This window comes from Rhinolophus sinicus, chromosome 18, assembly GCF_057876585.1.
Source record: "Rhinolophus sinicus isolate RSI-liver-muscle chromosome 18, RSI-T2T, whole genome shotgun sequence".
Lineage (NCBI taxonomy): Eukaryota > Metazoa > Chordata > Mammalia > Chiroptera > Rhinolophidae > Rhinolophus > Rhinolophus sinicus.
In genome coordinates, this window is record NC_142518.1 from 110,724,256 (window position 1) to 110,739,614 (window position 15,359).

The following is a 15,359-nucleotide window of genomic DNA, read 5'->3' on the forward strand; positions in this document are numbered from 1 at the left end:
GGGCTGGGGCAGAAATTGGTTTATTCTGGGCCCACACAGCGAGCCAGCTGGGGGGCTCTGGGGTGCTGGGGGTGGGACAGAGACAGCCTAGGCTTCCATGGCACGGCCGTTCTTGATGCGGATGTGACGAATGATGTCCTGGATGGCTTCTGACGTAGTGCCCTGGCCCCCAATGTCCGGGGTGTGTATCTGCGGGAGACGGTCAAAACTGAGCGCCCACCAGGGAGCCACCAACACAGGATCCCTACCCTGCAGGAGGCCCAGGGCTGCCCACTGTCGCTCATGGCTTGCTGGGGCTGGAACTGCCACCAGAAGGGCAGTGGTACCAGCTAAGGCCCAGAAGCCCTACCCTACCTGGTACCACCCTCCCCTTGGGGGCAGCAGGAAGTGCCAGGTCACCATCTCCAGCCTCTCAGACATCACACCAGCTCAACCTGGGCTGGAAGACGGGTTTTGGGGGGGTAGGGGAGGCAGAGGAGGGGAGAAGAGGAGCCTCACATTTTCATTGTCCATGGACGCCAAGACAGCCTTGCGGATGGAGGTGGCGTAGGAGTGTAGCCTAAGGAAGGAGAGCAGCCTTCAGTTGTTGGGGCCCAGTGGGCTGGCTGGGCGCTGACGGCCGGGGAGCCAGAAGCCACTTACTTGAGGTGGTCAAGCATCATGCAACTGGCCAGCAGGGTAGCTGTGGGGTTGGCAATGTTCTTATTGGCGATACTCTTGCCTGTGTTCCTTGTAGCCTGGAAGAGGCAAGACGATGGAGGGGGTGGCGAATGTAAGAGTGTAGGGAGTAGGATTCCACTCATGTGAAGTGTCCATCCAGACAGGCAAATCCAGAGACAGAAAGCAGATTAGTGGGTGCCAGGGGCCGGGGGAAGAGGCGTGGGGAATGCTTGCTAAAGGGAACAGGGTCTCCTTGAGGGTAATGGAAATGTTCTAGAACTAGACAGAAGTGATGGTTACACAACACTTGATGGTTACACTAACATCCCTGAATTATTCACTTTCAAATGGTTTCACTCTATGTTATGTGGTTTTCACCTCAATTTTTTTTAAACTAAAGACTTAAAAGAAACCAACAAATGGATCAATAAAATGTGGTCTATCTACATGATGGACTATTATTCAGCCCTAAAAAGGAATGAAGCACTGACACACGCTACATGAATCAACCTTAAAAACATTACGCTCAGTGAAAGGAGCCACATATAAAAGGCCACATAGTTTATGATTCCATTCATATAAAATATGTAGAACAGGCAAATTCATAAGACAGAAATTAGACAATGGTTGCCAGGGGCTGGTGAGGGAGATGGAAAGCGACAAAGAAACTCTCATCATTCTTTTTGGAATGATGAAAATGTTCTGGAATTAGATAGTGGTGATGGTTCAACAACTCTGAATATTCTAAACCCCCGTGAATTGTACAAGTAAAGGTCAGCAGCCCTGGCACCGCTAGCGGCACTCACCGTCTCAAACACAGCGTACACGTGTCCATAGTTGGCCCCGGCCACAAGGCCAGGGCCCCCGACCAGCCCTGCACAGACATTGTTGACGATGTTGCCATAGAGATTAGGCATCACCATGACATCGAACTGCTGGGGATGGGACACCAGCTGCAGGGCAAGGAGAGGGCGGACAAGAGCTTGAGCACAGGAAACCCAGGGTGTCCAGGGCAGGCGGTCCCACAGCCGGGCAGGGTAACTACCTGCATGGTGGTATTATCCACGATCATACTCTCAAAGGTGATCTGGGGATAACAGGCTGCCACTTCCTTGCAGCACTGGAGGAAGAGACCATCGCCCAGTTTCCTAGGGGGGTGGGATACAGGATACTAGCTGGGCCACTGCAACAGTCAGATGGAAGGATGGGCTACGCAGATCGCCACGGAAGGCTAGGTTCTAACGTCTAGCCAGTCCAAGTGCAAAACAGGCAGAATCCCGCTCTACCTCCCCCAAGTGTGCACTGGGAAGGGTCCGTGGCTGGGAGACAAGCAACAGGGCACAACCCTGCATGTGGCCCCTTGGTGGGTGGCCGGGGTCTGGGGCCCCAGGTCCCTGAGAGCAGGCCCAGGCAGCCTGCTCCAGTCAGGCACTTGAGGGCTGATGGCAGAATGGACAAACACATCGTGGGGCGAGGGACATACATAATATTGGCCTTGTGCACAGCTGTCACTTTCTTGCGCCCTCTCTCCTGGGCCAGTTTGAAGGCGTATTCGGCAATGCGCAGGGACTTGGCTTTGGTGATGATCTTTAGGCTCTCCACCACTCCTGCCACGCTCTGAGAAGGGGACAGGGAGACGAGACCTGGTCCTGCCCCAGCCTGTCGTCTAGCACAAGCTTTGCTTTGGCTTTCCATAGGCTTCTTGACCGCTGACACTGGCCGGGCTCATCCCCAGCCCCCATGAGCCGAGAGGGTCGGGGGGCGGCCTGGGCCTGACTTACCTCATGTTCCAGGCTGCTGTACTCGCCCTCTGTGTTTTCCCGGACAATGAGAATATCTATGTCCCTGTGCCGGGTCACCACTCCTGGCAGGCTCTTACAGTGGATGACATTGGCATAGAGGTCCAGGCTGGTGCTGAGGGCACACAGAGAGAGGCAGCCGGCCAGTGCCTTGCTAGCCCACCGCACCCTGGCCAAACCCCCACTCCGTGCACTTGGCTCTCACCGAAGGATGTTGTTGCGGGATTTGTGGGATGGTGGCAGGTTATGGTTTGTTTCGATATTGCCTGCAGGACAGAAACAAGACAGGCAGTCTGGAGATGGGACCCCCAGGCTCATCTGTGCCACCCCATTCCCCTTCCTGACCCAGGGAATTTGCACCAGGAGCAGCTTCAACCAGAGAAGACTGCTTTTGGCAGCAGAAATACTTCACGGAACACTAGAGTAACTTCCAACGTAAGCGCCATGAAGGCGGGGGTGGTGTGTGTGCGTTCGCTTCACTGATGGGTTCTGAGGACCTAGCAGAGCACCTGCCACAAAGCAGACACTTCATAAACACTGAATGAATACATGAACGGATGAACGAGCAAGGCTTGGCAGCTGACTGGAGGTCATGCCAGACTCTGGCAGGGGAACATTAAGACAGGGTCTGCCTGGATACAAAAGTCACCACTCCTGCTGATTACCAGGCTGGCTGGCCAGGCTGGTACCAGCAAGAAGACTAGAGGTACTACCGGAGCTGCATCAAGGTACCACACAAGCCGCAGCTCAGGGGCAGGCAAGAGCTGCCTAGAAAAAACAACAACACAGCTTGACCTTGGCTGGACCTAGGGCACCAAGACCAAGGGCAGCCACTGGGAAAAGGCAGTCGGAGGGTGCTGGGTAGTGGAGGCCTTTCTCAGGTCCACTGGGGTTACCAACCCCTCCGAGTTTATGCCCTGCCTTCATCCAGAGTGCCTCAGGCACCGTGGAGTTGGCATGTCAGCCCTTCCACTGGACAGCTGGGGCGTGGGTCTCTACCTAGCTTCACCTCCACTCATGCGCTCCACTCCAAGCAGTTGATGGGCTCAAGTTTGCAGAATGAGTGATGGAAACAGTTTAAGAACCTGGACCAAACTAAGGCAAACTCAGGAGGGGCTAGAATTCCTGTCTGTAACATCCATCGCTGTGCCAGCTGGATCCAAGGCAGCAAGCTAAGTTTGAGAACTGTCTCTGTGACATTTAGTTTGTGAAGACAGACGCCGAGGGTCAAAGCTGACCCTAGCAGAGAGGGCTGCTTCAGGAGGGAAGAAGATGGTGGAAGGCAGCCCATCACTAGACGGGCTCCCACACAGCCTAGGGCCACCAAGATCTCAGAATCTCAGCAAACAGGCCCCCAGAAGCTTCTGTCCACTCTCCAAGCACAAGGGTCCTCTCTAGCCAGAAAAGCCCCACAGTCAGGGCTGTGGAGCCCCAAGGGCAAGCATGAGGTCAGAGGTGAAAGAATCATGCACAGCACCTCCTCCTGACCCAAGCTCACCCTTCAGGGCCACGCGGTTCCGACGGATGGCCATGATGGCATTGCGAACGTCCTCTTCATCGGCATTGGAGCTCACGTGCACTTCTTCGAAGTCCACCGGCACACATGCGTGTCTGGGGCAAAGCTGGGTCAGGGCGGCTGGCCCTGGCCTCCCCCGCGCTCTTCTAGGGGGCCTATCTGGACCACTGGCTGCAGAGGCAGTTACTGCCTCCTGCTATTGCCCACCCTGACCCGCCTCTGGCTGAGAGGTGACTGGACTCAGTTGTGACAACTAATGGGGACTCGCTTCAACTCCATGACACAGTTAGTAGGACGGGTGCCACCTTCCCCATGCCCATGCCAGCCTGGTGAGATCGCCAGCACCAGGACGAAAGGTTTGGACTTACAGCCCTCCTGCCACTGGCTCACTGGGTGCTTGGGCACTGGGCAAAGTCCCCGGCAGTAGGCTTCTGTCCCTTCCTGCCCCCCTGGCACCAAGTTCTCAGGGTACCACCCAGCTGGGCCTGCGGCACCACCTTCCCTAGGGGGGCAGATGAAGGGGAGATGGGCCCGGCGGCTCCATACCTGAACACAGACTTGACGTGAAGCATGAGCTCTGGCCCAATGCCATCTCCTGGGATCATGGTGACCGTGTGCCGTCCACCATACTTAGCCGATGGAGGCTGGAAGGAGGGACAGGGTGAAGGCGGGCCTTTAGTTCCCTTGTGCCCGCCAGCACTGACCCGGTGGGCCAGCCAATCGTGAGGTGCCAGTTTGGGGTGCCTGAGCTCTGAGTCCCACCCCATCCCAGACAGGGCGGCTCACAGGGGCTCCCTGACTACGACAGCAGCAGCAGCAGCCCCTGTCCCCGCCTGGACTTGGGTCAATCCCAAAGCAACTAAAAGCCCCAAATCTCACAGGCAGATGAGAATACTCACAATTGTTTGTTGCTAGAGGGTTGGCAGGAAGGAAGAAGACTTGCATCAGCCAAGGTTGAAGGAACAAGGCTGTGCCTTTTCCCTGGGGATACTTGCTGTCTAGCACAGTTCAGGTAAGGAGGTGAGGAAGGGTGCGTGACCTTTGCAGACCGCACCACAGAGGAAAGGACACAGAGGGCCAGGGAGCAAAGAGGCACGGCACACACGTGAGCACACGCACACATGTACACATACATGCACACCCCCCCACATGCACACAGATACACACACGTGCAAGTACACACACCCCATGCACACACACAAACCTGGCCGGGTACTTACTGAGAAGCTCCTCCAGGGGGCCTCGTGGGCACCCAGAACCTGGCAAAGAGAACCCAGATGCTAATGGTTGTTGTCCAGCCCAGAAAGTCAATTTGGCCAGGAAGAGCGACCGTCCCGCTGTGCCCCAGACAGGCCCCACATGTCGCCCCGCCCACTTCACCTGTGCACACTGTCAGGTGAACAACACCACACAGCACATGCCCAAACAAATGGCTCCAGAGCCCCACTTCCCACGGACCGGTCTGCGGCACGTGAAGAATCATCAATAATCCTTTATCCCTCCTTCAGCTCCATGGGCAGTTTTTAAAAAAATGTTTGTCTCCCTCCCCTCCTGTAGTTGTTTCTGATTCTTTTTTGGCCAATTATGCCTACTCAGTGATGTCTGTAACTTGGAAAAGTTGGCACACTAAACGTGGTACAACAGGGAAATCATTACAACAAACCACAGGGCTACCACAATAATCATTGTATCACTTTTTGATAATTTTTCTGCATTACAAATGCAGCATATAGTCAGAACATGGAGCAAATCTAGAACGTGGAGATCAGAAGAAAAAGATAGCACATAGCTCTCTGCCCCCACCACCCACCTCCCAGGTCCACCCAGAGATAAGCATGTTCAGCACCGTGGGGACTGGCCCTCCAAAATCAGAAATCCAACACAAAAGTGCAGCAGAAAATCCAACCATTTTTAGAAAAATAACAGACACCAATCTTTTGGAAGGCTTTAATAAAGGATTGCAAAACTGCTTCGTGGCCTACAAGGAGGACAAATGTCCCCAACCTCGACTCGGAAACAGCCACATTTCGCCACATCGGTGCCATGCCCGACAGCTTCAGAGAAAAAGTCATTGAGCCAAATAGGACAGGTGCTGAGAAGTGACCAAGCTGGAGTCCCCACATTGTCCTTGAAGGAGAAGCCCCTGTCCCAGGTCCCCCTGCAGGGGGCCCGCACACTTTACTCCCTGCTGTGTCTCACCCAGGAACACATCTGGGTGTCCCTCAATCCAAAGAGGCAAGGGCAGAGCCAAGGTCCTCCTTGTCCCTTGGGGATGCCCTGCCACTTTCCTCCTGGAGCAGCAGCAGAGCATTGCAGCCAATGGCAGAGTCACCGTGGCCATTTCACAAAGAGCTGTGCCTTCCTGCTAGGAGTCTAGAAAGTTCAGGCAGAGGCTGACGGTCCCCGTCTGGGTCTCCTGGCCAGTATTCATAAGGCACGCACTGGCATGAGCGCTGGCAACACAGGTGTGCCACTCACTCACCCGCCCAAGCCAGGGGCCAGGAAGGGCGTGATTGCTAGGACAAGACACACCAGGAGTATCTGCTGGTCCATGTGGCTCCTGGGTCTTCAGCCACAGGCACACTCAGGGCTTTTCTGTTTTCCTCCTAGTACTTGTCAGTATCTGGATTCATCTTATTTGTAGGCTCTTGATACAAATGTGTGGGAGGCAGCTTAGACTGCTCTTCCTCCAGGAAGCTTTCCTTGATGCCCTAAGGCTGCTGAGCTGTCCCCTCTAGGCTTCCAAAGTCCTACCTCAATTCCTACCCCTCCAACCGCAAATCTCCCTAGGTTGTCACTGCCCTGCTCCCTGCCCAACCCCTAAGCCCTGGAAAGTGGAGGCCTTGCCTGTCTAGTCCCCTACTGTCACCCCAAGAACTAGCAGAATGCCTGGCCCAGAGCTAGGACACAAAAAATATTTCCTGAGTGAATGAGCACATGAGAAAATGAAGGAAGAGATGGAGGGCTTTGGGGCCAGGGAGACCTCAGTCCAAATCCACATCCACTACTCTTGGCAGCAAACAGCTAACCTTGCTCAGCTTCCTGTCCTCACCTGAAATCCACAGAACAGAGGGGCCTACCTTATAGACCAGCATTCAAGGCTGGTGTCCCCTGAGGGGGATGCTGGATTGACCCCTACAGCTCCTGGCAGTAATTCCTCCTGGGCTTCAGCCCTCTGAAGTTCACTGGCACTGGACAGGTAACTCAGGTGGGGTGGTGAGCCAGTACTTGCACCAGGCCTGGCTCTGCATCTCTGCAACCTCCCTCTCCCGCCTTGGATCACATCACCACCACCAGGGCTAAACCTCTCCCTCACCTGGTCCTTATGCTAGATGTTCCTTTGGGCATTGGCCAAAGGCCCAGAGAACTCTCAGGATAGAGACTTCCCTGACCTTGCTCTGGACAGATGCAGGCACCTTCCTTCGGAGGTTGCAAAGGTTCTGCCTCACATCCAGGCTACCCATCAGAGGAGCTCGGTACGAGGCAGGACAGGATATATGTATAGGCTCCCCGCTCATTCGTCAAGTAGGAAGGTGGACTATCAGCCCTCATCCTTTGATGGTGTCATGGAAATTTCGAAAAGGAGTCCAGGGAAGTATGAGTTCCCGCCAAAGGGCTCCCACCCTCCATAGCTTAGTGAGCCTTCTCTCTTCAGCATGTTTTCCCACAAGGTCCCAATTAGTGCGACCAAAGATCTGAGATTCATCTCTAAAGCTGGCCATACCCAAGCCAACCAGTCTCAGGGCAAGGCAGTGCCTGGCTACCAACTGTTCACAGCCCCCCATGGCCACCCCAACATGGACACAAGCACATACACAAGGAGGTCAGGGAGGAGATAAATGTCTTCACCAAGACCCCATGGGAGCCCCGCTGCCAGTTGTCAGGGCCTCGGGAAAGCTTCATCAGCAAGATGAGAGAAGTCAGCATTGTAAACAGAATTTCATAAAGCATAAGCTGTTACAAGGCCATCTTCCCCAGGGACCAGAGAGGGGGAGCATGGCAGGAGATGTGTCCAAAAGGAGTGTCAGCAAAGTTGCAGGGTTCTGGAAGGTCAGAGTTAGCTGGATCCTTTGAGATCCTTTGAGACAGAGGAGAAACTGAAGCCCAGATGGAGGAGGGGCTGGCCTAAGGCCACACAGTGGGTCAGTGGGGTAGCTAGGCCTGGAGAGCCTATCTCTTGTCCTCCAGGCCAGTCCTGGCTCGCTGCTGCTACACATGGTTTCCAACCCACCCAGGGACTAAATTATCCTCATTTAACTGTGTAAAGAGAGAGCAATCGGAGTTGAATAACCAAGATCCTAAACGGAGAACTCCTGGCAGCCTCCTACCCCGCCAGCCACAGAAACCCTAGCTCCCTTCCATTCCAGGCGCCTGCGGGGGTGGGGGGAATGGGACTATAAGAACGTCGGAGGCGGGTGTTTGGGGGTGATGTCAAAATCTGATTCGACATCTCCACTGGGATATGTGGCCAAGCAGTCCACAAGTGGAAAATCCTAGCAGAAACATCGGCCGGGAACAGGATTCCCAAGGCAGCAAAAACAAGGGGGACCAAAACACGTGACAGCCTCGGGAGGAGTCCCACAAGGACACTAGGGAGGTGACACTTGAGCCACAGCGGCCCACTCTCCCCATCTGCACGGAGCTCCCCCCCCCCCACAAGATGAAGACCCCCGGGGAAGCCCGACCAAGGCCACATTTGGCCAATCTCCTCACTGACAACGAAGGCGGCCAATCAGCCCCGGCAAGCAGCCCTCTCCCCGCCCCTCGCGGGGCCCACAGCCAATCGGGTTCCAGGATGCTTCAGGAGTGGAAGACCCCCAGCGAGCGCTGCAACTGTCCCTGCAACCCGTTCTCCCCTCTCACCTCCCAAGGACGGCAGAGGAGTGCTGGCCTGAGCACTGCCTTCGCAGAGCCGCCGAAAGCCTTCACCACCTTCAGCGCCATGATGGAAAATGAGAAACAATGAACGTCCCGACACCGCTCTCGCGAGAGTTCAGAAGAGCGCAGTCCTTGGCGTGGGTCCGCCAGTGCGCACGCGTGCGGCGCTCTGGTTCCCACGCCCCCTTCCGGCTCTGGGAGCGCCCCTGCCGCCATCTTGGGGGCGCTTAGCTGGTCCCCTAGTCCGGGGAGGGGACACGTCAGTGCCGCCAGCGACGTCACAGGGCCGCCCGGCCCGCCGGCGCCTGATTGGCTGCCGCGACCTCTTACGCGTCGCGCTTCCTCGTCTGCCCCTCGTGTTCAGTGAAGTCGCTCCCTTTTTACCTCGGCAGAGAAGAGGCGATGGCGGCGCTGGCATCTCTCGGCGCCCTGGCGCTACTCCTGCTGTCCGGCCTCTCCTGCTGCTCAGGTAGCGGCCTGGCCGGAGCTCGTTTCTGGCGAGCTTCTCTCCCACGACTGGTGGTGCGTGGCGGGGAGGAGGGATGCGGGGGAAGCCGGGATGTGGGCCTTTTTCCTCCAAGAGGCAGGTGGCCTCGGGGCGCGACGACCAAAGCCACCACGCACTCCTGCACCACACACGTTTACCCAGCAGCCCGGCTGCAGGAAGAAACAGATAAATCTTTTCCACCGTCTGCTCCTGCGAGAAAGAGTCCTAGAACCTGTCCCGTACGCCCGGCCCCCATCTCCAGTAGGGAAAGTGACACACGTCCCTGCTCCCTTTCCCGGAGCTCCCGGTCTCGGAGGAGGGTCGGACAGGAGCAAAGCTCTGCAGTGCAGGGTGATCGGGGCGAGAAACTGGGCTGGTGGAGAGGAGCCAGCTAACCCGGTGCGGTGGGGCCAGGCCTCCCCGGGAAGGGAGGTCTAAGTGAAGAAAGTGAGCAGGGATGGCCCAGGCAGAGTGGCCATGAGCGGAGGGCCTAGAGTGCCAGGTCAGACTGTTGACTTTTTCCCTGAGGCCCTGATGTATCCTTAAAGCGCTCTTCAGCAGAGCTGAGCCAGTCAGATCAATTGACATTTTTGAGATATTCTTAACTCCTGATGGCAGGGTTGAGCTCAGACTGTAGTCCAGAAGTGTGCTGGGGAGGAGGTCCTTGCAGGAGCCAGTGTGGGGTCTGGGGAGGGGGCTGATTTCTGCACATTCACTTTACCTGACCTACTTCAGGCCAGCACCCTTGGTGCCTGGAGTGTTTCACCAGCCTAACTGGCCTTCCTGCCTGCACCCTTCTCACCTCCTCGAATTTCCCACGCTATAGCCAGTGATATCTGGAAATGACAAACCTTGTTGTAAAGCCCTTTGGTGCTCCACGGTGTCCATAGGAAAAAGGCCAAACTTGGCAGGGCACAGAAGGCTCTGCAGGATGTGGCTCCTGAGAACCACCCCCAACAGTGTTCCCAGGCATCCTTTCCACTGTCCAGATCCCAAGCTGCAGCCTAAGGCATGGCTCTGCCAGGACACCACATTTGGAGACCAGTTGGCTGAGAATTTTACCACTGGTAGCATTTGCTTGATGCACTGTGACTTAGGTGCTACCCTTCTTTCTCTAGTCTCTAGCAGCGTGGAGATGACTAAGGCAGTATTCTTTCTCTGAGGGCAGCCCTGTTCAAGGAGATTAGTTGTGCTTCTGGATCTAGAACTTCTCCTGTTTCTGTCCCTTGGGAAACAGGTCTAGTGTTGGCCTTCTGTCAACTGTGGCAGGGGCAGAGACCCTTCCCTTCATGTCAAAAGCCCATGTGCGTTGCCAACAGCACCATGTTTGGTGTCTGCGGAGGACATCTCCTCAGTAAACTGTCAGGGACGTGCATGGCTCTGAATTGAGGTCAGCCTGGCTCCCTGGGCTTCTAGGGTGCTATAGTCCAGAGCCGGTTGCAGCCCCAAACCATTGCATGGCTTCCCTATCCATAGGTCCCGGCACAGACTCGAGGTGTGCAGTGAAGCCATCCAGCCCCACATACAGACTCATCTGTCCTTTCGCCCTTGCATTGAGGTTCCACCTCTACAAAGCCTTCCGGCTGCACCTTTGACTGATTAGATCTGTCTTCCCACATCCCACCTGGCAGGGTCTGACGGGCCTCAGGTGTCCTCAGCTGATGAGGTGTGGGAGGTGAGGTCGGTGTGGTTCCTTCTGTCCCCCAGCCCAGCGTGCACAAGCCAGGCCTTACCCAGGCCTCTCTCTGCCTCCTCCCCACAGCAGAGGCCTGCGTGGAGCCCCAGATCACCCCTTCCTACTACACAACCTCGGATGCCGTCATTTCCACTGAGACTGTCTTCATCGTGGAGATTTCACTAACATGCAAGAATAGGGTCCAGGTGAGGCAGTGGGGGTTCAGCCAGGAGGGTTCAGCGGTGAGAGGCGGGCAGTGAGCCTCCCTAGCAGTTGATGGGGTTGGACCCTGGGGACAGGGAGAATGAGGATTTCGATTCAGAGGTGTAGGAGAGATCAGGGCACACCAAGAACACATTCTAGCAGGTGTTTCAAGAACATTATCCTAAGCTGCCTTGTGTGCTTTGCTAGGTACACACTTTGCTGTGCCTTGAAAGAATATACATGGAAGTAAGAAACGGGTCAGCCCTAGGCTCCTGCATCCCTTTTCTGGGTGCTCTTTGCCAAGGTCTGTCCATGTCGGTATTTTGTAATTTTAAGACTGAGCAGACCTGGCCTCCGCCCCTGACCTTAACCTGTATCCCAAAGGCGCAAAGAAGGAAGTTGGATCCTTTTGGGGACACTTTTTGGGTGGCTCATTGGGCACCCCCTGACCCCGACACCCACTTCCAGGCTTAGAGAAATAACAAGGACATGTCAGTCATCCTGCCCTATTCACAGTTAACAGACTTGCTGTGGGTCAGGGAGGCCGGGCCATAAGGGGGCTGTTCCCCCACCCCGCTGAGGAGACAGAGGCAGTGACAGCACCCATGAGTATTGGCTTCCTGGCAAGGCTCTGGGTTGTGGCAGGCCTGCCTCGGTGGTTCTCACCTGGTGCCCCCTTCCGGACACTGCAGTCCCCAACTCTGCCCGGCTTCCCTGCCCACAGCACAGTGGGGAATCTGCCACTGGCCAAATTGGGGATAAAGTGACTCTCCCTTTGCCCCCTCCCCCAGAACATGGCTCTTTATGCTGATGTCAGCGGAAAACAATTTCCTGTCACCCGGGGCCAGGATGTGGGGCGTTATCAGGTAAGGGATACTGCGGTTATTTTAGGGGGTGGCGGGGAAGCCACCAGTTCGAAGGCGTGACTTAAAGCCCTAGAGGTGGCCTGGTCAAGCGTGGTCGGCGTTCTTTGTCTTGGGTCACTGGTCGTGGTGCTGTGTTAGCGCTGGCAGGGGGGTTGTGCTGTGTCCACTGTGCTCACCCCCTGCCACGCACCCACCCCAGGTGTCCTGGAGCCTAGACCATAAGAGTGCCCACGCGGGCACCTATGAGGTCAGATTCTTCGATGAGGAATCGTACAGCCTCTTGAGGAAGGTGAGTATCACCTGGGGCTCCACCCAGGCCCACAAGAGGGAGGGTACACCCTGCTTCCATGGCCCCCTCCACTCGACAGTATCTCTTCCTGGAGCTCTGGGCCACTAGGCGCCTTGCTTACAGGGGGCAGGATGGCTGGGTGGGTGCCTTCCTGTCCGCCCACCCCACCTGTGCTTGTACGTTCTGTTTCTCCCTTGCATATTTCTCTCCTCTCCTCCCCTCCCCTCTCCTCTCTTCTCCCATGACTTAAGCCAGTGCTCCTGCCCCTCGTACCCCACCTCACCTCGTAGCGCCCCTGACCCTAGTGCCTCCTTTGCAGGCTCAGAGAAACAATGAGGACGTTTCCATCATCCCACCCTTGTTCACAGTCAGCGTGGACCATCGGGTGAGTGGGCTGAAGGGGCTGGCCCCGTTTCAGGGGAAGTGGCGAGCACGCAGCAAGCTTTACCCTCTTTGGGGGCTGGGCCATTGTTGCCCGGTGTGTCTCTGCCCCAGAAGAAAGGTGACCCGGGCTGGCTGGGCCTGGTTGGCCCCCTTGCCCGCCCCTCCCCTGAACTGGCTTTAGTCTCTTTTTTTACAGGGTACCTGGAATGGGCCCTGGGTTTCCACTGAAGTGTTGGCTGCAGTCATTGGCCTAGTGATCTACTACCTGGCCTTCAGTGCCAAGAGCCACATCCAAGCCTGAGGGCGGCACCCCCAGCCCCCATGTTTCTTTCAATAAACAGTTTCTGGCTATCACAAGCATTCAGGACTCGGTTCCTCGCTTGCATTGCTGCACCTTGCCTTCAGTGCAGGGCAGAGATGCTGGGCGGCCAGCATCCCCCGGTCCACCTGGACCATGCAGCCTTGAGCGGGGATGGGGCTGAAACTCCCAGGTCTCGTGCGTTTGCTTTGCTCTTTGCCATTGCGGGCTCTGTACTTGGCCCCCAGTGCCCAGTGTTTATGTTGTGTCTCCCAGGCGCCTGCACAGCTTTGGGCAGGGCATGGGTTTGCCCCTCCCCCAGCACGTGCTGTCTTCCGGCAGAGGACTGCCTTGTTCTCTTCTGCCCTCCCCCAGCCCCTCTGGCCTGCTGGGCACGGGTCTTCCCATGGCCCGCCTAGGGAAGGGTCCTCTGACCCGTACCACTGGGAGGGTAGACAACTGCCTAGCTCTGCCAAAATCTAGCAGCCAGCTCCTGTGTTTGAAGTCCTAGGCACGCGCTCCAGGGGTGCCCCTATCTTACTAATGCAGTTGAAGCTGATAACTCCGGGGTGATTATTTCAAGCGCTGTACTCCACCCCCTCCTGTTACCTCCCAGCGTGCTCACTTTATGATGTCATGTGGGACACGTACGGTGGAAGGCACAGGAAAGAGATGACCCAGACAGCCACGCTTCTGAAGAGCCCTTTGCTAGCCTCTTCCAGCTTGGCCTTGCACTTTCCCTTCAGTGACCTCTCCCCTGAGCACCCGGTGCCCTTGGGACATGCTTGCTCCAAGCTCCAGGTCAACCAACAACCCTCCTGCCCAGCTCAGTTTCACTGCTGCCACCCATGGCTACAGAGGTGGTGAGAGCCCTGGGATCCAAAGGAGCTGCATGCAAATCACAGGAGTCCTTCCCATCTGCAAGTTTCAAGTCCCTTTTCAGCAGTAACGTGCTGACTGGCCATGGGGGTCATTGGGCCCAGCAGCAAGGCCCCTGGCACCCTGGCGCTTGAGTACTCTCAGCTATTAAGGGGAAGAGAAACAGGGCTGTGCACTCAAAAAGGGTACGCCCAGGACCTACCTGGAAGGGTAGGGGGCTCCTTAGTGCCTGGGCTGTCCTCTGTGGCAGGGCTGGGAGCGTGGAAGGCGGGAGTGGCTTATGACCCAGGACTGCCTGGGGACCTCCAGACTAGGGGACACCAACCTCTCCGTTCCTCCGGATGGGGGCGACTAGCGGGAATGGAGAGGCTCTGGGGAAGAGCTGGGTCATCACCCCCAAAAGCAAGGGTACAGCAGTTGAGGCTGAGATACCCTTTGAGGACCAAGCCAGGCTAGGGCTGCTGGCTGCTGGGGTTTCTGGATTCCCGAGAAAGACCAGTGGAGGGAGCTCAAGGGGCACCTGCTGGCAGTGATTGGTGCTCCCCTTCACTGCTAAGGAGCCAAGGGAGATGATGGGTCCTGTGTTCTGCCAACAGCCTGTGCGGGGCAGGTGCTTTGGGCCTGGCTGGGCAGGAGGCAAGGCAGGCAGTGTGGACAATGGCATCTGTGGGCTCCCCAGTTGCTCTTTTTGATCCTGGCAATGGGATCCAACTGTGAAGTCACCGTTTCAGGGTGTCCGGAGCCAAGGGCTGCCAGCTGTCCTGGCAACACCTTTCCCAGAACCCATGAATGCCAATCCCCAGCACTGGCTTTCACTGGGCCCAGGGATCCCAGGTTCCAGGCCCATCCTGGCCCACAACCCGGGAGCACTGGGCCTCCAGCATCCCCACTGGAGTTAGAATGGGGCACCTCTAGAGCCATCAAATTGAGCCTCCCAGCAGCTGGAGAGGGCTGACCAGAGGACAGTTGGCCTGAGGCTCCAACTAGTTTTCTGAAGCCGAGGCCTTGGGGGGCTGAGAGGCAGGCATCTCCAGCCCCTGCCTATGCTCCCATTCACCCCTTTTCACCCAGCCCTTTCCTCCATTCCCCTCCGCTGGTGTCCCAGCTTACAGTGTAAAGCGCAGCCCACTTAGGATCCAGCCTTCCCAGCAGGGCACTTGGCTTCTGGGAACATGGACTCGGATTTCTTGCTCACGCCAATAGTGGAATTAATGAGGTCTACACTGTCTTGGGAGAGTTTTATTGTGTCCTTGCCCACTTTAGCTGCTGGCAGTATCCAGTTTCTGTTCAGGAGACAGTTCATTCATGGCCACGCCCATGAAGCCCCCACAGTTGCTGTCTTTGGGGCCCTGGCCCCCACACAGCATGTAGCACCGATCCTGACAGCAGATGCCCAGTGATTTGCTGCTCTGAACAGGACCACA

The 15,359-nt window shown here is 56.5% G+C and overlaps 2 protein-coding genes across 6 annotated transcripts; one reads left to right on the forward strand and one right to left on the reverse strand.

Annotated features, from left to right (window-relative positions):
• Positions 1–4: 4 nt before the first annotated feature.
• IDH3G (isocitrate dehydrogenase (NAD(+)) 3 non-catalytic subunit gamma) lies at positions 5–8,996 on the reverse strand. Of its 2 annotated transcripts, XM_019755109.3 has the most exons (13): positions 8,839–8,996; positions 5,196–5,234; positions 4,875–4,886; positions 4,522–4,619; positions 3,958–4,070; positions 2,665–2,725; positions 2,442–2,574; positions 2,144–2,277; positions 1,706–1,808; positions 1,467–1,613; positions 643–737; positions 499–559; positions 5–189 (listed from the first exon to the last, which is right to left on the reverse strand). In XM_019755109.3, the coding sequence occupies exons 1-13, from the start codon at positions 8,917–8,919 to the stop codon at positions 88–90; spliced, it is 1,179 nt and encodes a 392-aa protein (XP_019610668.2). In that variant the 5' UTR covers positions 8,920–8,996; the 3' UTR covers positions 5–87. The 2 variants fall into 2 exon arrangements, with proteins under 2 accessions (XP_019610668.2, XP_019610669.2); XM_019755110.3 differs by lacking the exon at positions 4,875–4,886.
• A 129-nt stretch (positions 8,997–9,125) lies between these two features.
• On the forward strand, positions 9,126–13,118 carry SSR4 (signal sequence receptor subunit 4). 4 transcript variants are annotated; one of them, XM_019755113.3, is made up of 6 exons: positions 9,126–9,322; positions 11,106–11,221; positions 12,011–12,085; positions 12,285–12,374; positions 12,694–12,759; positions 12,940–13,118. In XM_019755113.3, the coding sequence occupies exons 1-6, from the start codon at positions 9,256–9,258 to the stop codon at positions 13,057–13,059; spliced, it is 534 nt and encodes a 177-aa protein (XP_019610672.1). In that variant the 5' UTR covers positions 9,126–9,255; the 3' UTR covers positions 13,060–13,118. The 4 variants fall into 4 exon arrangements, with proteins under 4 accessions (XP_019610672.1, XP_019610674.1, XP_019610671.1 ...); XM_019755115.3 differs by having other exon boundaries at positions 9,133–9,322; positions 12,955–13,118; XM_019755112.3 differs by having other exon boundaries at positions 9,135–9,322; positions 11,103–11,221.
• The last annotated feature ends 2,241 nt before the right edge of the window (positions 13,119–15,359 follow it).